This window comes from Camelus dromedarius, chromosome 24 (genome assembly GCF_036321535.1).
Source record: "Camelus dromedarius isolate mCamDro1 chromosome 24, mCamDro1.pat, whole genome shotgun sequence".
Lineage (NCBI taxonomy): Eukaryota > Metazoa > Chordata > Mammalia > Artiodactyla > Camelidae > Camelus > Camelus dromedarius.
This window is the reverse complement of record NC_087459.1, coordinates 15,507,821-15,531,087: the sequence shown is the minus strand read 5'-3', so window position 1 is coordinate 15,531,087 and position 23,267 is coordinate 15,507,821. Positions and strand designations below refer to the sequence as shown.

Here is a 23,267-nt window from a genome sequence, read left to right as displayed (position 1 = left end):
TTAGCTGCTCACTCTGGACAGCTTCAAATGTCACTTGGAAGCCTCTCAAATGACAGGTCTCCAGATGCCACGGAAAGCAATGAGGGCAACTCCAATACACATGGAAAAAGTAGAACACATGCAAAGAACTCAGGAGCCTCTACCTCCCTCCTACTCAGATGGGGCAAAATAAAGCAGACTTAAAAAGTATTTCTATAGACCAGTGTATTATCAGTGACAGCGTGGTGGGTACCTTATTTTGATCTCTTGATACTTTTCTGTATTTTTCATAATGAGACTGTATTTCTTTGACAAAGGGACAACTCTGAAGTTATTTAAAAAGGAATCAGTGTGTCCTTCTTAGCAGCTAGGCTCCATAGCTTTAAAATTTTCCATGTCCTGGGCTAATGAGAGTTGAATCTGAAAACTAGCAAGACAGTTTAGCGGCTCAGATCCTAAATTTAGATCCTCAGGGTGAATACCATGCATCAACTGGGTTGGACTGGTGCTGACAGAGAGGAGGCGGGACAATTAGATGGGTGGGACCATTGCCCTTTAAACCAGGCTAACAGGCAGAAAGGAACATGTGCTTCCCGCCCTCGGCAGTTTAATCAGAGGCTGGGTCCTGATGGGTTTCGTAGGAAACCAAATACCAACAGATTTCTCCCGAGCTTAACTCCACAAATAACACCTGTGCGCTGCGGCATAACGCGGTGGGGAAGAAGCTGCCCGGTGGCCCTGGGTACATTGTTCAACCTCTCTGTGCCTCAGTTTCTTCACCTATAAAATGGAGACCACACAGTACCTCCTTCAAAGGGCTGCTGAGAAGAGTGGCTTACTATCAAGGAAGTGTTCAGAACGGCGCTTGCCTCGTAGTAAGCACACAGGGAATGTGAATGGTCCTTTTTATTATTTTAGAGAAGATGGATATTATATTTTTCCTTTTATTTATTTGGTTGGTTGGTTGCTTGGAAACAGTTCTGTTTACCTTAGATTAACCTTGTCCATAGCGTGTTTACCAAGCTGGAGGATTTGGAGAGGGGATTGCATAACACAGATTCATTCATTCAATCAACAAATATTTCTTGAACATCTACCACATGCATGCTGGGCACTGTTTTAGGTGCTAGGGATAGAGCAGTGAACAAAACAGAAAGGAAAAAAAGTCCACCCTCCTGTTCGACTTACATTCTAGTGCGATCACACAGACAATAAAATAACTCATTAAAATCCTGGGGGATTCAAAAGAATTTAAAAGTTTAAAAATTACTGGGGGGAGGGTGTAGCTCAGTTCAATCCCCAGTACCTCCATTAAATAAAAAATAAATAAATACATAAATAAATAAATACCTAATCACTCCCCTCCAAAAATTATTGATCAGTGACAAAATACAATTAAATCTATCATGCAGTCAAAGACGATTTGTAAAGGGACAAACACAGTAATTACAACAGAACAGATACTCTTCTGTGCAGCTCCCCCCAGAACAGACATGGGACACGTGGCACCCAGCCATCCCAGAGCCAGCTTCATCTCAGATCCTTCATCACAGCCACGGTTAAGGGCAATCATGACACATTTCTTTATTTCTCCAAAACTGCCAAGAAGAGGCGGCCCCAACACCAACTTCTTCATCTGTGTCCATGCAGGTTGTAATAAAAGTTTGGGAGCAGTCAATTCTTTTTGAATCACCCTGCAGAGAGCATGTGAGATGCTAGCGGAGAGACTGGGGCCAGGGTGGCCAGGGAGGACGCCATGAGACAGTGACATTAAGCAGAGCCTAAAGGAGGTGAGGGGGCGGGTCATGAAGTAATTTGGGGTCTGTGCCTTTATTTTCCCCTCCTAATTTTTTTTATTGTGGTAAAAGCCATGTAACATAAAATTTACCACCTTCACAATTTTAAAGTGTACAGGTTAGCGGTATGAAGGACAGTCACGTTGTGCACCCACCACCACATTCGTCTTTAGAACTCTTTTCATCTTGCAAAACTGAAACCTTGTGTCCATTAAACTCCCTGTTCCTTGCTCCTCCCAGCCCGTGACAACCACTATCCTACTTTCTGTCTGCGTGAATTTTACTTTTCCAAGTGTCTCATTTAAGTGGAATTGGACACTACCTGTCCTTTTGCGACTGGCTTGTTTCACTTAGCATAATGTCCTCAAGGCTCATCCCCATTAAGGCACATGTCAGAACTTCCCCCTTAAGGCAGAATGATATTGCACGGTGCAGACATGCCACAGCCTTCCTACCTACTCATCCACTGATGGACTCTTGGGTTGCTTCCACCTTTTGGCGGTTGTGAACAATGCTGTTGTGAACATGTGTGTACAAATAGCTCATCGAGTCTCTGCTCTCTAGTATACACCCTAAAGTGGAGTTGCTGGATCATAAGGTAATTCCTCTTAAAATTTTTTTAAGGAACCACTTTATCTGCAGCATTTTACATTCCCACTGACAATGCACAATGGTTCTAATTTTCCCACATCCTCACCAACACTTGTTCTTTCCTTTCTTTTTTTTTTTTTTTTTGACAGCACCCATCCTAATGGGTGAGAGGTAGTCAGTCCCTTCATTTCTATTTTTATTTATGCAACAGCTTTAGGAAGATATCATGCACATACCATACAATTCACTCATTTAAAGTACACAATCCAGCGGTCTTTAGTATATTCACAAACAGGCGCACCCATTACCACAGTCAGTTTTGTGTTGTCACCATCACCAAAAGAATCCCTACAATGCTCTGGCTGTCACCCCTTCTGATCTTTCTTTCTATCTCCATAGACCTGCCTGTTCTGGACATTTCACATACATGGAATCATATAATATGGGATCCTCTGCGTCTGGCTCCTTGCACTTGGCAAGTTTTCACGTTTTTCAAAGTTTTCAAGACTCACCCACGTTGGAGCACAGATCAGTCCTTCACTGCTTTTTATGGTGTGGCCTTCATTTCTGCATTGAACTTCTGCTGCACTTTTGAGAGCATGCATTCCAGACCTCTCCCTCGGCCTGCCCATCCGTGGCCTGGCTGAAGGGAAGGGTGTGAGGACAGCAAGGCAGAATGACATCGTGGAAAGTTCTAGATGTCCTCAGCCTTGCTCCTAAGCAGCTGCGACCAAAAGCGAGTGACTTAACCTCTGAGACGGTTTCCTCCCCTGAAAGATGGGGGTGATGATAGCTTATGCTCATTCAATTTGCTGTGAAAATTAGAAACAGTGTGTTTAAGGCGAGTGGGAGGCACTTGGTCACTGAGGTAAGCTCGATTAGTGCTTTCGTGAGGGCCACGGATCTTTGCAGATACCAAGGCGTGGCAGCTTCGGGCAGGGGCAACGCGATCCTGCAGGCTGGGCACCACAGCAGGAGAACCCCCCCCATCGCCCTCCCTCTGTTAGAAAGTCACTCCTGGGTGTGGCAGACCCAAGTGTGGCGATAGGAAAGGCCCACAATCCAGGATCTATGCTTCCCACACCTCCAATATATGATCAAACAGAAACCGCCTCTAAACACTCCCACTCTTTCCCCACCGCCATTCTTCTAAACTGCCAAATACCCAATCCACCCTCCCCTCGTCTCCCCTGCCCAGTTACTCTCTGGCCCTCAACTATCTCGCCCCATTCTCCCCAGCAAAGGCCCTGAACGTTCACCATCTACTGTCTTTGCCTTCAAGCTTGAGACCAAACTCCCAAGCCCAACAACCACCACCAAGACAACAGCGACAGCTTTCCAAGCTTTGGATTTGCTCAGTAAGACTCTTCACCTGGGAGGGCAGGAGAGTCTACAGCAAACACCTATCAGGTTTCCTGTTTTAGAGAGATTTCCTGGGTCACACCTTCCACTTTTCAAAGGAGAAAGCAGGGCCCATCTAGCTGGTAAGCTGCAGAGCTGGGCTAGGAACTCAGATCCCCTGAATCTGAATCCAAGCGAAACTGCATTATTGGGAAGAGCCTCACAAAGGAAGATTCTGAACCCAAAGCTGTTACTGGGACCCTGTGGCTAATCCACGGAATCAGGCTTTTGCTGATGTAGTTACGGCACATCCTCTACTAAGGATAAACCCATGTAATCACTTTCTCTGGCTTCTGGCCCGACGCATCCTTACAAATGTCCCCCAGGGGAGGCTAACCTGCAGCCAAGATTGAGGACCACTGCTGGAGGTATTACCTGGAACATATTTTGTTTCTTTTTCTTGACAGTTTAAAAAAATATTACTAAAACCTCACAGAAGCCCTCTGCGATGGGCCCTAACTGTCCCTGTGTAACAGACGAGAAAACTGGGCTTTCAGAGGATGAGCGCCTTGCCTATGACTCCACCAATGGTAGGAGGCAGGACCTGGTTCAGTCCGACCCCGAGGCCAGTATTCTTAATAACAACATGTATTAACCAGATGGTGAACATTTATATGACTACTAACAGTTACCATTTAGTGATCGCTTATGATGAACCAGACACTAGCCTAGTTCATTTAATCCTCACAAAACACTATGGGGTGGTTACTAATATTAGTGTTCCATTTTATTGCCATGCAAAACTGAGTCAGAGAGGTTAAACTAGGCTACCACTGTTTGATAAGTGATAAAATTCATCCAATCTGGCTCCAGGAGCCTTCCAGAAATTTGTAGATTTATCTAGAATCTACAAAAGCATTTTGCGTCTACACAATTGTAAAGAATTCTGAACAACAATAATAGAATGAAGCTAATGAGGCTGGAAGTGTCCATTTACATAAACTTAGACTGGGGGACTTGAATTTGGGGGGGGCAGACCCTTTGATAAAGGAAATCGTCTTTTACTTTACTTTTTTAGTAGGATAGTAGGGGGCCCTTGAGCATTTCAATGGAAGGACTGTCCTAGTTGTGCAAACTTTTGCAAATTTTAAATGAAAAGATAATATATGAAAGTTGATGTCACCCTAACATCACCACCCACTGGTGAGTCTTCAAAATAGAACTGATGAAAGTAGTATCAAGGTGTGAAGTCACTAGATTTCTTTTAATCAAATTTTTATTTCTTTTGCAGGTTGAAATAGAGAAGGAACTAAGGTTTGAGGAGATAGGAGAGAAAAAAATTAAAATGTAAGTGACACCTTAGATTTATAGATAGTATATTTCTTCTGAAAGAGCCATGGTAATATCAAAGCAATGACCTCATTTAGAATTTATTCCTGAGGCATAAGCATTCTCATTTTACAAGTGGGGACAATGAAGCACAAAGATTACATCACCCGTCGAAAGTCCCAAAGTGACAAACTGAATGCAATGTTTTTGGATGACAGTATGGTGATCACTGTCTAAACTTAGTATATTTACATCCTTTGACCCAGCAATTCCATTTCTAGGAATTCATTCTATAGAAATACTTTTATAAGTAAGAATGTATCTCCAAAAATGTCTGTGGAAACATTGTTCATCATGAAAAGCCAAATATTCATTCACTGGGATTGGTCTTTAAAAAGTCTGATACAGATCTATCATTTTCATGGAACCACAAAAAATAATGAGATAGATCTCTCTCTCTCTCTCTCCCTCTTTCTCTCTCTCTCTCTCTATATATATATGGCATGAAAAGATGTCAACGATATGTTGCCAAATGAAGAAAAAAGCCAGTTACAGTATACCATACATAATATGTTTCATGTTTATTAATATATGTGTGTATATATGTGCGTGTGAATAGGCAAGATGAAGAAACTCTGAGCTGATACACTCAACAGTGGTTGTCTCTGGAAAATAAGTCCCTGAAAATTTGCCCTTTTTTGTTAGGTGATACATTATGCTTATTAGTCAAAAAGGGTCACACTTAATGCCAGAACCCAGCCCCTGAGCCACAGGCTAGAGTGGTCTCTGCAACCGGGAACCGTCTTTTGTAGCCGAGCCGTTCACTGCTCCTCCTCTGTAGGTGGGCAGGGAATTTGGACAGAGGGAGAGAAAAACATCCTCATCCTCATCCACTCACCCCTGGCTTCCTGCTCTAATGGAAATGTCTCCTGGGAACATGGTTACAGATCCTGCAGCCTTTGGACTGGGGACTCAGCCTCCCTTCCCCGAAAATCTCCCCTATTCCAGCGGCATGTGGTCATTTCTGCTAGCGTGCAGGGTGGGAGGCACTGTCTGGCCTGGGGGTCCTGGTACCCTGCTGCAAAGCTTTGCAGTGGGCTAATGAGCCCTACTGAACACAGAGCTGAAGTAACTGGACAACATGGCATGAGATGGCTGTAGGTTCCCTGGCGTCAGGCAGATCTGGGTTCAAATCCCTGGTCTCTGACCCACCTGGCTGTGTGACCTGTGTGAGTCATATATCCTCTCAGCCCCTGTGTCCTCATCTGTACAATGGGGATAATACCTTCTCTCTGGGAGAGCAGGTATGAGGACCACACAGAAATATACGGTGCCTGGTACAGTGACTGGTACATGTGCATGCTTGATAAATACTCTTCAGTTACAGACATCCTTCTTTACTCTAAGAACTAAGTCTAGAGGCATCATAAGGTCACGAGCAGATGGCGTGGCCAAGATAAGGTGCTTATTTTAAGACTAACGGCGGGGAGGGTATAGCTCAGTGGTAGAGCACGTGCTTAGCATGTACAAGGTCCTGGGTTCAATTCCCAGTATCTCTGTTAAAAAATAAGCCTAATTACCTAGCCCCTCCAGCAAAAAGAGAAAAAAAAAAAAGGCTAACCTTAAAATACAACCCTAATAGTTAAGATGTGTCATTACAATCAAGTTTTTAAATACTAGATTTAAAATCAGGAAGAGAAACTTCTCTGATTTCTATCCCATCCCCGCCCCCTAGCTTTCATCTTTTCCCTCTGGAAGCAAATGCCACTTTAAGAAACCTGTTATATTCAGGGAAAGGATGCTGTTCACTACATTACAGTGGCTTCTTTACGAGAGAAAAATCAGTTCCAGGAATAAGCATGTTTCCAAGAAACTTTTGAAATCTTGAGAACACAATAAACAATGTAATGATCCTATTTCCTTCATTGCTGTGGCTTCTAGGAAGCTGAGAGCCACATTTCTACTTCTTGTAGGAACATTTTTGATGTTATTATTCACAGTGTATAATGTATTAGGGAAGGGCCCAGTGTTTCTGGAACACCTGGCTTGTCTTTTTTTTTTTATAGACACTATAAATTATGTAGCAGACCTGACTTCCCTCTTTGCTTTGTCCCTAAGAAATCTCCAGCAAGTACAGGCCTTGGAGCAAGTATTTTGCTTACTGCATTCAATGGCTTTATTTTCTCCTCTACTCTTAATTTTTCCTTAATCCAACTACCACATTTACTTTAAAATGTTATATTAAATGTGTTTCTGTAAGCCACTACAAACCGCTCTTGCTTGGAATGAGGTAAGCAAACAAAAGTAAACCATCTATTTCGGCCTCCCCCCCCCCTTTCTTTAAAATATCAGAAAGAAGTGATAAAGTCATTCAAAGAGTATTTACACAAATATACAGAATAAACACATAGATATGAAACCTGTAATCTGACATATGTATAATAAATACAATTTGAGGCTACAGGAATAATTTCTATGGCTTCGTTCTCCCTACTCATGCTGTATTTCCAAACAAAACATGAATATTCAGTCACAAAGCATATTTGAAAACAATTATCAACTATATGAAGTTAAAAATATGCTATCAATCAAGAAGGGACTTTTGACCACATCTCAAAAATGACTTGGCGTCTTCTTTCGGTTTGGATCACACTGGCCATAATTCTTGTTACACACGTTTTGAAAATAATTCCTGCAACTGTCCCGATGGATAGAGACTTGAGGATGCCTTCACGCCGTTTCTGTCCTAGAGGAAAATCCTGTTTGGGAAACGCCCCTGACTCAAGTGTAACATGAGACAGGCTATATATGACCATCGTTCTAAACTGACAGCTGACGCTCCTCTCCCTCAGACCTCCTGTCTGCACCAACGTTGCTCCAAGGAATGAACTTGGCAAAATTTATTCATACTATAAATACCAGAGCACAATATGGATAAAATGGAATCCACTAAATACAATATTTGTTTGCTGGATTGGTACATACATGAGTTTGTAGTTTTCTTAGATGAAGGTGAAAAACCATTTTTATCTGCAATCACTCCACTTTTTTTCTTTACTGCAAATCTAAAGGAGAACTACATGTGTTTAACACTCAGTTTCAAATTGCTGCATCGGAAGTCTTTGGGGTCTCCCTAGGGTGTCCCCTTGGCTGGTGGGGGGATCTGTTTTCTAAACCTCTTCATGACCCAGATTCATAACGTTTAAAACAGGAAGTAACTCCTTAGTGCATAACTTAAAATGATTCAGCCCGGTGACACTTGAAAGGGGATAAGAAGTTTGACCGCACTCGATGGGCAGCAGGTTGTACCCTGCTCCTGGCAACTCAGCCCCTACCCAGGGGCTACAGTCAATGCAAACACCAAGAGCAAGAACCCACAGCCCAGGTCATGAGAAATCAGAGAAGCCATATGTCATGTTCAGGAGGATTCCTGAGAGGTCTGGGTCTCATGGAAGAATCCAAGAGAGTATCTTGTCTCTCTGTGTCTCTCCCTGGGGATATGAGAACACTAGGCAGAGAAAGGGGCTGCCTGGGCCCCAGCCCTGGCTCCTGCACTGGCTGTGTGACCTCAGCAAGGCCCTCGACCTTCCTGGCCCTCTACTTATTCATCTGTAAAACAAAACCCAGAGCTCCATCCACCAGATACGTACAGACCACCTGCTCTGTGCCAGGCTCTGTGCTCAATGTGAGGACACCATGATGGATAAGACAACACAGTCCCCATGTTGAACCCCATGGAACTTCGAGCCTAGTGGAGGAAATTGATACAAAATTGCTTGAAGCACATGCATATTTTAAGAATGACAATAACTAACATTTATGGGAACCATGTGCCAGGACTTGCTCTAAAGATCATCTCTGGTAATCCTTTAACAACAGCATGAGACAGGACTATTATCAGTCCCATTCTGCATAAGGGAATACTGAGGCTAACTGAAGTTAACTAGATCAGGGTCACACAGATAAAAGTAAAAGGATTCCAAGGGCAGGTCTGGCCAACTCCAGAGCCCAGTCCTTCACCCACTGTGCTGCCGTGACTTCCTTCTTAACTGACCACAGATCTGGGGATGGTGTTTAGAACTGGCTTTTTCCCTCACGGGCTATTTCACAGCCTCACCGGAAATGGAAAATTTACCCATGCGTTCACCTCGGGGCATTTACTGAAACTCTCATCTTGTTTGGAAAGCACTGCTACCTTCTGGAGCCCTGGAAAGAGAAAGGAGGAAAGGCGGCAAGGGACGTGGGCAGCAGGCGGTGGAGTCAGGAAGGCGTTCCCTCTCCCTCCGCCGCGGGCCGGATTACCGCATTAAATCCCGGCTGCTCTCCCTGCTCCAGAGCGTGCCAAACCTATCAGGGAGCCCACAGCAAAGCAACTCAAAAGCTTACGTAACAGCAAAAATAAATAGGCACGCTGCACTCTCCCTGACCTTTCAACTGATTACAGCCTTGATTGTCTTCTAATGTTGAAGTGAAATGAACCGGCAGTTGTGCACGGACCAGAGGCTTGTGCTGAGCCTCCAAACCGTGCCAGCTGGAGCTGCCTCTTAACAAGGGACACTGAAACTGCCAATTTGATGAGCCCAGGCTCTGCACCAGGCTCTGTCCGCAGGCAGGCTCAGATAAGCCCCAGAACTCTGTCCATTCATTCATTCATGCACTCGCTTATTCATCCAGCGGAATGTGTTCCGTGCTCACTCTGCGCCAGCCGCTGTGCTAGGACAAGGCCTTGGTCCTCATGGCGCTTACGCTTCAGAGAGGAAGGCATAGAACTGCCAAGTAAGCAAATAACGGAGGTACAATCACGCATCAGTAGGATTCTCTTGTTGCCTCTCGTTGAGGAAACGCAGGCCTAGAGGACTCTGTCTGCACTTTAAAGAGAACACAAACCATTTGGGGATCGTGGCACCTCCTTAGGGTCTCAGCTCGGGCTGACCGTTACAACTGGCGAAACTTAACATGCATCCCTGGGGCCCATTCCCAAACCATCAAGTTGGAATTTCCGGAGATGCGGCACTGGCAATTTTTTTTTAACTTATAATTTTGATACAATTTTGAATTTATAGAAAAGTTGCAATCATTGTCCAAAACACACTCAGATTCACCATTATTTAGACTTCATTGTATTCACATGATGACTTTCTCTCTGTGTGTATGCGTATGTGAGCATGTGTGTTACACATTATCTTCTTCTGAGTCATTTGAAATTAAGCTACAGATCATATCCCTTGATCCCTGAAACCTTCAGCATGTAGCTTAAGAATGAGATTTCTGATACAGCCTGAGAACACTGATCAAAATCAGGAAACTTGATAGTGCTATGTACCATTATTTAACATAAAGCCCATATTCAAAGTTTGCTAATTGTCTCAATAGTATCTTTTATAGAATATTTCCCCATCCAGGATCCAGTCTAAGATCACGCACTGTATTTAGCCGTCACATCCCTTCGGTCTCCTTTAATCTTTGTCCTTCTTGACACTGGCATTTTGGATGAGTCCAAATCAGTTATTTTGGAGCGTGTCCTTCAGTTGGGGTTTATCTGATGGTTCCTCGTGATTAGATTCAAGTTACGCACTTTTGACAGGACTCATGCATAAGCGTATGTGACGTGGGTCTTTCTCAGTGTATCACACTGGGGGCATGTGATGTCATTTTGTCCCATTATTGGTGATATTAATCTTCAGCACTTGGTTAAGGTGGGTCTGCCCAGGTTTCCCGAACGCAAAATGACTATTTCCCCCCTTGTGTTAATGACCAACTCATGGAGAGATACTTTGAGACTATGAAAATCGTATTCCTCATCAAGCTTGTGAAGGTGAAACTGAGTGATCAATACTTTAGTGTCTACTGATGGTTCTTGCCTGAGTAGTTATTTACTAATATGGCTACAAAATGGTGACTTGCTAATTTCATTATACCTCCTAAATATATGTGTTGGCATTCGAATGTAAGGAAAAGCTTCCTGTTCTCCCACATTTGTTTGTTTCTTTATTTTATATCTATAGGAACATTTAGATTTTCATTTTAGTCAATGAGTTACAATTCATTACTGTCACTGTTACTTTTGACACTTAAATTGTCCCCAATTTGCCCAGTGAGGCTTCCTTCAAGCTGCAGCCTGTTTTCTTTCCCCACATTGCCATCATTTTTCTGGCATAACCTGTTCTGCGCTCATTTTCTACTTTCCTTGCCCCAGCCCTGGAATGGGCCGTTTCTCAAAAAATAAAAAACCTAATTCCATTTAGAATGAGAGGTGCTTAGGAACCAAGATCTGGGCACTACAAATGTTCATTGCTTCTAGGATTTTAAGTCAGTAGCATTGGTATTTTCAGAAAGCTCCTGAGGGGATCCAAATGTGCAGCCAACACTGAGAATCGCCCATGAAGAAGGGGCCCAGCCACCACCTAAGTGGATGACCATGGGAAGGAAAGGGCGAGAAGAAACTGTACCAGCCGGGCAGGAATGAACCAATGCAGTACATTTCAAACCACGAGTAAAGAGACATTAATGGGCCATGAAATCAATTAACTGAGTCATGTCCAGCGTTCAAAAAATAAAAAACTCAATAGAATAGAAAATGCCAAAGAGCATTCCATATAAGTTAATTTTTTCTTCAAGCTTTTGTCTCAGTTATGTATATATGAAACCATCTGTAGATTCATATGTACTGGATTGTGACATAAAGCTATTTCTTAATGGTCCACAGTCCAACAAGGTTGAGAGCTGCTGGCCTGAAGGAGAGTGCTGTGCTTTTCTCTCCTCTCTTAGCCAAAAGTGGATGCTTCCCCCACCCAAGCCTTAAGACAAGGAAGGGAGCACCCAAGAGAACAACTCAGGAAGGCTGGGGGTGTCTCAATATCTGGCTGGACATCTCCTTTAGGGCAGATGTGCATACACTTCACCCTCCTGTGCCTCTCTGGGCAGGTTCAGTGTGAACTGGGGAGAAGTGCTGGGGTGGAGAAAAGAGGGCGCTGGAGAAGTCTGCATGTCCACCATTGGCTTCCTCTGGGTCAAGTGGACCCTGGGAGGTGACATAAACTATCTGTTGTCCTGCTCCCCCCTCAGCAGGGCTGGCCATTGGGTAAGGAGACCCCAAGAGCAAAAGGCTGGGAGTGGACTGGCAGAAGTGGGACTTGGGGTGGTGGGGGAAGAGGGAGAGCCAGAGCCAGATCCCCACAGGGGAGGTGGGCCACCTGCCGTCTCCCCCAAGGAAGAACTCATACGAGATACAGGAGTCAGAGAGCAGCACGTGGATGCCTGCCCACAGGACATGCTGGCCAGGCAGCCTCTGCCAGAGAAGCAGCAGCAGCCAAGAGAGGGTCACGATGGATGCCCTGGTATCTCCCTACTTCCCCCCAAACCCACAGAAGGAGCAAGGGGCTTGGAAGAGGAAAGGACAGAGTTGGGAAAACAGACAGTTCTCTCCCCCACCGCCAACCCTACTGAGGCAGAGCAGAGGCAGGTGCGTAAGCATTAAACTGGATCTGAGATTGAGATTTTTACCTGGGCCGAAATTTATGAAATCAGAACATCCTTAAAAGACATAAAATCCACCCAGTGTGCCATGAAGGGACTGGAGAGAGAGACTGGACAGAACAGGGGTGAAGACAGTTTCTGGGGAGAAAAGAAAACTTGTTTAGACTCCACCATGTTGAGATGGCTCAATATACTGGTTCCTGGTCCCTTTAGGTGGGGCAGCTGGGGAAGGCCCCTCTGAGGAGACAATGCCCCAGGGCCTGGAAGATGAGAAGGAGTGGCCACAGAAGCACCAAGGAAGGGTGATTTGGCAGAAAAGGAACAGAAAGTGCAGAGTCCCGTTGGCGGCGGCAGCGAGGAAGGCATTCGCAGAACAAGAGATGGGAGAGGCTGCAGCCTAGTCAAGGGGCAGGGACGGGAGGATGGGGAGGTGAGAGCATGGATGGTGAGAGCATTCATGGCCTGTAGCCAACTAAGGTAGGTCTGATCTTTTTTCCATAGGTTTTCATAATTGTAAAGTACTGTGATTATTTAAAAGATTCCAACAGTGCAAGATTTCCCCTAGTCCAAATTCCTATAGGTAACTACCATTAATGTGTTCTCCCAGGCTGTGCAGACATCTGTTTCCATATGCCTATTTTTAATATGGATGAAAACTTACAGTTCTGCAATTTCCTTCCATTTGATAATATATCATGAATCTCATCCTGTGTTGTTGGTTAAATAAATGATGCTAAATCCATACCACGCAGCCATTAAACATCACGCTGCCTCTCTCTGGAAGCTGATTGGAAGGACGTTCTGAGTATGCTCCGTGGCAGAGTAGGTCATACATCAGAATGTACAGATGTACATGTAACAGAATGTAATGATGTAAAAACCCATTTTTAATAAAATGTGAATACATATTTAATCTCATCTTTCTGTACTGGGAACAGTATAGCAGGATGTGCACCAAAATATTAACAGTACTGGGACTTCTAATTTTTTCTCCCCTTTTCTGGCTATTGCTTTTCTAATTTTCCTACCACAAATACATAGTAATATAAAGTTTAAAAATAAAAAAGGAGGGAAGCAGATAGGACAAAATGGTGACACGTGACAGGTGATGGGTGCTTGTTCTGTTCTTCTTAGTACTTTAATGTGTGTGTGTGTGTTTAATTTCTCAGAAAAGGGGAAAGGACAGCATAAAGCACCATTTACGTTCAGATACAAAATCAACAACCTAGAAGAACTACCCACCACATGTGTCCAAAATGATGGGTTATTCCTGATGTCTTGTACCTTAAAAAAAAGAGACCCGCAGACACGTATCCTGACACTGAACGTGTCCCTGGGTGAGGGGAATGGCCATGCAAATTACATCACATCACCTCTGACCTTCCAGAGCAGAAGCGTCATCTGCCGACACCTCCCCACCCAAATTGAGTTCCATGCAGACACAAGGGCTTCTTCCCAAGCCTGCGATAAGAGTCAAGCTTTTCCTGCATAAACTAAGGGCCGTGAATCAAGCAACTGACCTTTTTGTTCCTGTTTGGCCCAGAAAGCGTTGACTCGCTGGCGGATGTACTTGTCCTCGCGCAGTTTCTTCTGCCACTGCCGCAATCCTTGGATCTCAGGATCACAGCGAACCTGGAAAATCCCCGCAAAGCTTTAGTTCCCTTGCCACATACTTCTACACGTTAGCTTGTTAACCCTGCGAGGAAAATCCTTTACGAACCACCTGGATGTACTTTTGATCCTAAATGAATGGTTGTTCTAAATGAATTATCTCTACCCCTAAAGCTTATGTAACATTTGAGAGTGAATGAGGTTGCATGAAGGTTTGCTATATTAATAGTAGGCTGAGAACACTCTAGATCTGTGCTGTGCAATAGGGATGTAACCACAGGTGTAATTTTAAATTTCCTTGCAATCTCGTTTTATTATTTTTTTAATTATTTATTTATTAAGTAGTATTGACATACAGCATTATGTTAGTTTCAGGTGCACAATACAGTAATTTGACATTTAAATATACAAAATTATGAAATGATCACAATAAGTCTAGTAACCATCTGTCACCATACAAAATTATTACAGTATTACTGACTTTATTCCTTCTGTTGCACATTGTATCCCCATGACTTATTTATTTTGTAACTGGAAGTCCATACCTCTTAATCCCCTTCACCTATTTTTGCCCATCTCCTCCACTCATCTCCACTCTGGCAACTGCCAATTTGTTCTATCTTTGAGTCTGTTTCTGTTTTGTTTTGTTTTTCATTAGTTTTTTTAATTCCACATATAAGTGAAATCATACAGTATTTGTCTTTTGCTCTCTGACTTATTTCACTCAGCATAATACCCTTTAGCTCCATCCGTGTTGTCATAAATGGCAAGATAATGTTCTTTTTTTATGGCAGAGTAATGTTCCATTGTGTTGGCATACCCTGGAGATACTTTGAGTTCAGTCCCAGACCACTGCGATAAAGAAAATATTGAAATAAAGCAAACAGCACAAATTTTTTGGTTTCCCAGTTTAAAGTTATGTTTACACTATACATAATCTATTAAGTGTGCAATAACACGTCTAAAAAAGTACATATCTTAATTTAAAGATACAAAACAAAAAAACAATTACAGGAGTAATATCGAAGATCACTGATCACAAATTACCATAACAGATATAATAATAAAAAGTTTGAAATATTGCAAGAATGACCGAGAATGGCACAGAGACATGAAGTGAGCAAATGCTGTTGGAGAAATGGCACCACTAGACTTGATCCATGCAAGGTTGCCACAGATCTTCAGTTTGTAAAAAAAAAAACACAGTATCTGCAAAGTGCAAGAAAATGAGGTCTGCCTGTGTGTGTGTACATACCACACGTATCACGTCTTCTCTATTCATTTGTCTAACAATGGACACTTCAGTTGTTCCCTGTCTGGGCGACTGTATTTACTGCTGCATGAACACAGGACTGTATATATCTTTCTGGATTAGTGTTTTTGTTTTCTGAGGGTAAGTACCCAGAAGTAGAGTTGCCAGATTATATGGTATTTCTATTGCAGTCTCATTTTAAAATGTGAAATAAACTAACAAGATTATTTTTAAGAATATATTTTATTTAACCTTAAAGGTCCAAAATAATATCATTTCAACATGTAATCAATGTAAAATATTATTTATGAGGTATTTTACTTTTTTTTTCCATACTAAGTCTTCAACATCTGGTGCGTACTTTATACTTACAGCACATCTCAAGTTGTACTAGACACATTTTAAGCGCTCAATAGCCACATACAGCTGGTAGCTGTTGTACTGGACAGCAGAGTTCTAGATTAATCAGAGTTGATATATTAACCACAGCTTCGTTCGATTGACTGAGTGCCTACTGCATACTGGACATTGGGAATTAAGAGAGAATTGATGGTGACTATAATAATAGTTATTTTAAATTATTACTACAGCTCATATTTATTGAACACTTATGTCCCGGGCATTGCTTAAGTGCTTTACAAATGTTAAAAACCAAAACCAGGCAGGAATGATTATCCCCATTTTACAGATAAGGAAAGTGAGCTTAAGTGGTTTGCTGAGTCTCAGAGCTAGGAAATGGTGGAGCTGGGATTCAAATATAGGCAGACTGTTCCAGCTTCCCTCGAGGGACTTAAGAGTCAAAGAGGAGACACAGAGTACACAGGAGCAAGGCCAACACAGTGTGGTAAGAGTAAGGATGTCGGTGAGTACACGGAAACAGAGGGGGCCTGGAGCTCAGCCTGGAGAGGTCAGGAAACAGCCCAGATGGCCTCTGGGCTGAGTGTGGAAGGAAGAACTGTAGTCGGCCACAGAGAGGAGGCTGGTGGAGGGCAATGGTGTTCTGGGGAGACACACCAACCTGCGCAAAGATGCAGATGGGTGACCCAGTCCTGGGTGACCTGGAACTCTAAGGCGAAAAAGCAGTAGAGACACAGAAACACCACAGCCGCTCACACGCTCCCCTTCCTGCTTCCTCCCCTCCTTCTCTACTTCCCGGGGGAGATGCTCCTCACAGGGCGGTTCCAGCACTGGAAGTGAGTGACCTTCATATTTTATATATATTTTGAAAGAGAAGTTAAAGTCCCAAAGCACACTGTGAGGCATCATGAGAAACATGTCCTCAGGAGAACGGTCTCCTGGCTCAGCTCTTTGGATGAACTACTAAACACAGCCACTTCGGGGGGGGGGGGGGGTTCCTTGTTTAATGGGCTCTACTCATTTCAAATGAGGTAGTAGCTTTACACTCTGGGGGAAGAGCTACCTATACTGGAATTAGGACGTGGAATTGCGGGGCGAGGCGGGTATCACACATTGCACGCTCAGATCAACGTATCCCTTTCTAGGCGTGGTCCTGTCTGTCTATCCAGGGGTCATCGGTGCCCAAAATGGTGACCTGCTTGCCCTCCTCTTCTTGAAGCCACAACTCAGACAGGCTGGGCTGACAGTCAGGAACTGATGTCCCAGCTGCTGGGAGAGACGCAGGACGAACTGAAGCAGAATGGAACATTCATGTACCTGCAGGACCTAGCATTTAGGGAAAGTGAGTAAAGGGGGCCCAGGGAGAGGGCAAATGGGAGAGCACAGGCTTGTCTGCAGGGGCCAGCTGCCCCCAGCTCTGCTGATCCAAGTGATGCCACCAAGCCAGGGCCAACCTCCTGCTTTTCCGGGACACCACTGGGTCTTCTGACTTCCTACTCTGGTTACTGGGATCCAGGCTTCCTGCCGTGATCACTGCAATTCAACTTTGAATTCAACTTTTTAGAGTCACCCACACACCCACCTCCCCATGACACAAACACAGTCCCCGAAAGAACTAGACTGAGTTGAGTTTCACCATCAACCACCTCACAGCCCCAGAACCACCGCCATCCCCTTTCGCTCCTCCCTCATCTATAGAGAGTCTCTCGCTTCCTTCTCTTGGAGTAGTTTGACTCTGGGGAGACTTGTTGCCTTCCCTCCCACTGGGTTTTCGTCAGAGTCACCAATCACCCCAATTAAAAAAAAAACTATGGTACAATACACATAACAAAATCTACCATTTTAACCAATTTAAAATGTACAATTAAGTAGTGTCAGTACATTTACAATGTTGTGCAACCATCCCCACTATCTAGTTCCAGACAACTTGCATCCCCCCCCGAAGGAAACTGCACAGCATTAAGCGATCACTCACTATTCTCCCCCTCCCCCATCCCCCAGCGTCCACGAGTCTACTTTGGGCTCCACGGTGTCTTCTTTGGGCTCCATGGTGTCTTCTTAGCCTGTAAATCCAGTCTCTGCAGATTTGCCTATTCTGAATATTCCATATAACAAGTAGCTTTTTGTGTCTGGGTTCTTCCACTTAGCATAAAATATCTTCAAGATTCATCCACATTTTAACATGTCTCAGTACTTCTTTCCTGAATGTGGCATAGTCATACCACATTTTGTTTATCCATTCATCAGTTGGTGGACATTTGAGTTGTTTCTACCTTTTGGTTATTGTGAATAGAGCTGCTATGAATATCTGTGTATGAGTTTTTGTTTGAGCCCTTATTTTCCTTTTTTTTTTTTTTTTTTTCTACAGTATATACCTAGGAGTGGAATTGCTAGGTCATATGGTAATTTTATGGATAGCTTCTTAAGAAACCACCAATTGTTTTTCACAGTGGCTGCATCATTTTATATTCCCACCAGCAATATATGAGGGTTCTAATTTCCCCACATCCTTGCCAACACGTGTTATTTTCCACTTTAAAAATTATTATTATCACAGCCATCCTAGTGGGTGTGAAATGGTATCTCACTGTGGTTTTGATTTGCATTTCCCTAATAACTATGACACTGAGCAGCTTTTCATATGCTTGTTGGCCAGTTGGTATGTCTTCTTTGGAGAAATGTCTATTTAAGTTCCTTGTCCTTTATGAAATTGAATTGTTTGTCTTTTTACTGTTGAATTTTAAGAATTCACTGTATACCTGGGATACTAGACCTTTACCAGACATAGGATTTGCAAATATTTTCTCCCATTCTGTAAGCTGTCTTTTCACTCTCTTGATGGTGTCCTTTGATGCACAAAATTTTTAATTTTGAAGAAGTCCAATTTCTCTATTTTTCTTTGTTGTTTGTGCTTTGGGTTTCATATTTAAGAAACCATTGCTGAATCCAAAATCATAAAGATTTACTTCTGTGTTTTCCTATAAAAGTTGTATAGTTTTAGCTCTTCTATTTAGCTCTCTGATCCATTTTGAGTTAATTTTTGTGTATGGCATAAGGTTAGAGTCCAACTGAATTCTGCGTATAGACATCCAGTTTTCCCAGCACCATTTGTTAAAGATACCATTATTTCCCCATTAAATCGTCTTGGTACCCTTGTCAGAAATCAACTGACCACAGGTATATGGGTTCATTTCTGAACTTTCAATTCCTCCCATAGTGGGGTTCAAGTTAAAATGTATTGACCTTCTAAATAAGGTATAAAGATTGTGAATAAAGCTTAATTATTAAATCCTAACATATGTAATACTGCTTCCAACTTAGTATATGAGTTACTTCCAAAAATGCTCACCACAGCTGGACGGAAAGAGTATTTTTTAAATGTGGCGATGTTGTTACTACATTACAGGTCTACTGGAAATCCAAAGAGACTTGCCTTTGAGGAATTTTGGAACAAGCAGCGAAATCTATTCAGATCCAGATCCATCACCGAAATATGGAAGTACAGTTGATCCTTGAGCAATGTGGGTTTGAACTGCATGGGTCCACTTCTGCAATTCAGTATTACGCAGTCCATGGTTGGTTGGACCCATGAACATGAATCCAGATACTGAGGGACAACTATGGGACTTGAGCTTCCTCTCATTTTGGTATCTGCCCAGGTCCTGGAACCAGTCCCCCACAGATACCAAGAGATGACTGCAATTTTTTTTTTTTTTTTTTTTTAGTTTTAAAGCAAGAATAACCACTTAAAAGTGGTAGGGAGCCAAGCCTTGACAAACTTGCCATCATGAACATCCTTTAACCTTTTACCTTCCTGAATTAGTTTCCCAAGAGTTCAGCTGTCTTCTAGAAGGGTCCTCTCATGGGTTTTTATAACTAGGAATCTTAAGGAGAAATGTTGGGGTTGGGGTGATCTCAATCCCTTCCCTTCTAGAAAGTTCCTAGGTTCTTTATGCAAACTGATCCAATGCACCCTACAGCTCTATTCACCAAGAAGAATCTGAAGAATTGGAGAAACTCAAGAAAAATAAAGTTCTTCCTATTACGTCCTCTCCCTTTTAAGAAAACTACACAAGTGAATTGTTTTTCCAAAATGAAGAAGACTGTTTCCCTGTTTCCAGCTGAACTTATAAATGAAAGTTACTCTTGCTTAAAAAAATTTGTCTATAAATATATATTTTTTAAATTATATATACATACAAAGTACTGCATATGTATCTACCTATAAATTATAAAGTTATACAAATTTCAGAGAATAAAAGTGACCCTATATTTATGTCTTAGAACATAAGGTAATCCCCCAAATCTTTTAAATTATAAACCAATGTTTTTACAGTGTTTCCTGAAGTCTTATTAAGATTAGGTACCTTCAATATCTCTGTCTCGGATAGGAAGTTTATCAGCTGTGGTCTGAACAAGCCCAAATCCTCCCGGGGGGCCAAAAAGAGGGTTATCCACAACTTTCCAGCAGTCTTCTGTTGGTCAGGATTCAAACACACAGAATTCCCCACATTTCTGCACTGTGATGACTGATACCCTTAACGAGAATAAACCTGAAGGATCTTCTGAATCACTAAAGAGAGGTTAACAATAATTATATTCAGCAAGTTGACTATGTTTTATTACAGTCAAATTCTTTCTTAAAGTTTGGACGGACACACAAGGAGTATGGGTTCCTCTCGGGAGAAAGTGGAATTGGTGAGGGGTGGGAACTTTCACTTTTCACTCCATATTTTTCTGGGTTGAATTGTTTGGGATGTTTACAATGAGCATATATATTATTTTTTTAGGAATACAAGTGTTCAAATTTTAAGTGACCGGCTGCTGAGAGGCAAACAAGAGTTCTTTAACTTCAAAATAATTGATGGATTTTTGCTACAATCCCTTGAACTCTCAATTACCTAAATATTCAACAAACAGAAACACTCATTTCCCCATCATCCTGGAAGCCTGCAGCTGTTCTCAGGGTTCTCTTTCTGCTGACCAGGTTAGGGTGATCTTCCTCTGTGTAGAAGATACCCTTTATTTTTCCTTTGATTTCCTTCATTTCAAACTGAGGACTGCTGTTTACCAGTGCAGGATATAGCAGCTTTGTTAGTTAACTTCTCATTACCAGGAAAGCCTGGATCCCTAGAGAATGCTTTTGTGAGCCCTGGGGAAAGCATGCACCCATTGAAGGGGGATAATCCCGATCATTATTGTCATGATTAGGGAATCAGTTTAAATGGCAGTGGTTGTGCCAATCAGCAAATACCACAGAGTGCAGTGTAATGTTTTAACACATAAACAATCTCGTTGCAAACAAAGGCTCCCTTATGCATGGCTTTCTACTTTTACTTCTTTAAATGACCACGTGGAGTCCATCTGCTCTTCCAAGACAGGCACACTGAGTAGTATGCACATTACTGTGAACTTGACTTTGGGTAAGACCAGGAAGAAGGTGCCAGTATGTGGATATAGATTTTTTTGAATGCCCATAAAGAGAGCAAGCCCTAAGAGTTCTCATCACAAGGAAAAATATTCTTTTTCTATTTTTAAAATTTTATATCTATGTGAGATGACAGATGTTCACTAAACTCACTGTGGTCATCATTTCATGATGTATGTAAGTCAAATCATTATACTGCACACCTTAAACTTATATAGTGCTGTATGTCAGTTATAGCTCAATAAAACTGGGGGGAAGAAAACAGAAATAAAATCCCCCCCCCAAAATGCCCATGAACCAATCAAATTCTCCCAATTATATATGATTCCAATGAAAGCCAATATGGGGTAGCATATTGGTGAAGAAAGGCAACTCTGGATCAGAAAGCCTGAAGTGGACTCTCAGCTTTGCAAATTACAAGCTGAGAAGCCTGCAGCAAGATGCTTAAACTCTCTGAGCCTCCATTTCCTCATCTGCAAATATTTCCTTCACTGGGCTGGCGTGAAGACAAGATGAGGTACTGTCTGGCACATTGTAAGCCCTTAATGTGTTAGTGATGTCCTAACTCAATTAACAAAGTAATGAGAATAGTTTGAATTCAGCTCTGAGGTTGCCTCCTACAATTTAGGATACGGAGCCGCTCAGGACACGCCGTTAGGGTGCGGAGCCAAGAGGCTGAAGAGCCAATGATGCATAAAATTGAAAGTGAGGCCTTCTCCCAAGGGTTTACAAATTATTAAATACAGAAAGGATTTCATAGGCGGGTAACTTTAGGCACTGGTCAGCTGGAGGGAGGTGATGGGGCTGTGAGCGGTGGGCAGGCAGGGAAGGAAGGGAGGCTGCCTGCGCCTCTGACATCACCCCGCATGGATCTATGCTTCTGAACTCTTAGCTCGGTTGTTTGCCTCTCTTCTTGGCAAAACAGACAAAAACATAGCAATAGCTATCCTCTCTGGATGATTCCCTGGAGTTTTTCTAATTGCTTTGGAGGAAGGTACTTAACATATTTCAGTTGCTGCTACGATGCTGTGAAGTAACACAGCAGACAGCCCTTCAGCAATGCTCACAAGAGTAAACTTCCAACTTTACTCTTTGTAAAGTGAGACATGTGTGAGATGCCTCAGAAGGTTCTTACCACATCTTTGCCATGGCTGGACATCCTAATGATTATCCCGAAGGCAGATTCCAACAAAAAGGAAGTATATGTTTGTGAAATATCTTTTAATTACCTACTGAAATATTCAGAGTTCCCAACTCTCTCATGAATTCAATTTTCTCTCCGTAAATAGGCTTAGTGACTTCTCTGATCTCTGGCAAAACAAAACCAAGTTGGTTTCATTCTGACTTTCAGCTTGGTTGTGAGTGTTCCTCATTGTCTTTAGGAACTAATTATAAAAACCTGCAGAAAGCACACATTTCCTGGTATTGTACAAGTGTTACAGATATTCATCTGTGGTATGACAGTATGCCTCTTAGAGGAGTTACTTGGGGCTTTTGCGGAGGATTACATTTTTATTTTTAAATGTTTATTATTTTTATTTTTACATTTTTTTATTTTACATTTTATTTTTAAATGTTTTTCTTCCACTTTTGTTGAGATATCATTGACATATGGCACTGTATACGTTTAAGGTGTACAGAATAATGATTTGACTTACATACATCATGGACTGATGACCACAGTAAGATTAGTGAACATCCAACATCTCAAATAGATATAAAATTAAAACAGAAAAAAATGCTTTCCTTGTGGTGAGAACTCTTAGGATTTACTCTCTTAACAACTTTCATATATAACATAGGGTAGTGTTAATACTTATCATATTGGACATTACACCCCTCGTACTTACTTATCTTATAACTAGAAGTCTGTACCTTTTGGCCACCTTTATTCAGCTCCCCCTCTCCCCATGCCCCATCTCTGGTGATCACAAATCTGGTCTATTTTTCTATGAGATTGTTTTTGAAGTATAGTTAACCTACAACACTATGTTGTTTCCTGTTACCCAACATAATGATTCCATATTTCCATGCATTTCATAATGATCACCTTGGTAAGTCTTGTTATGATCTGTCCTCATACAAAGAGACTACATAATTATTGACT

The 23,267-nt window shown here is 42.3% G+C and overlaps 1 protein-coding gene across 1 annotated transcript in view; it reads right to left on the bottom strand.

Moving 5' to 3' along the window:
* The window catches only part of IQCK (IQ motif containing K), a 109,530-nt gene that overhangs the window by 17,226 nt on the left and 69,037 nt on the right, over positions 1-23,267 (bottom strand). The window contains exon 8 of the mRNA XM_031433121.2: positions 14,033-14,144. Within this exon, the coding sequence (XP_031288981.1) occupies positions 14,033-14,144 (112 nt within the window). The remainder of the gene's footprint in view (positions 1-14,032; positions 14,145-23,267) is intronic.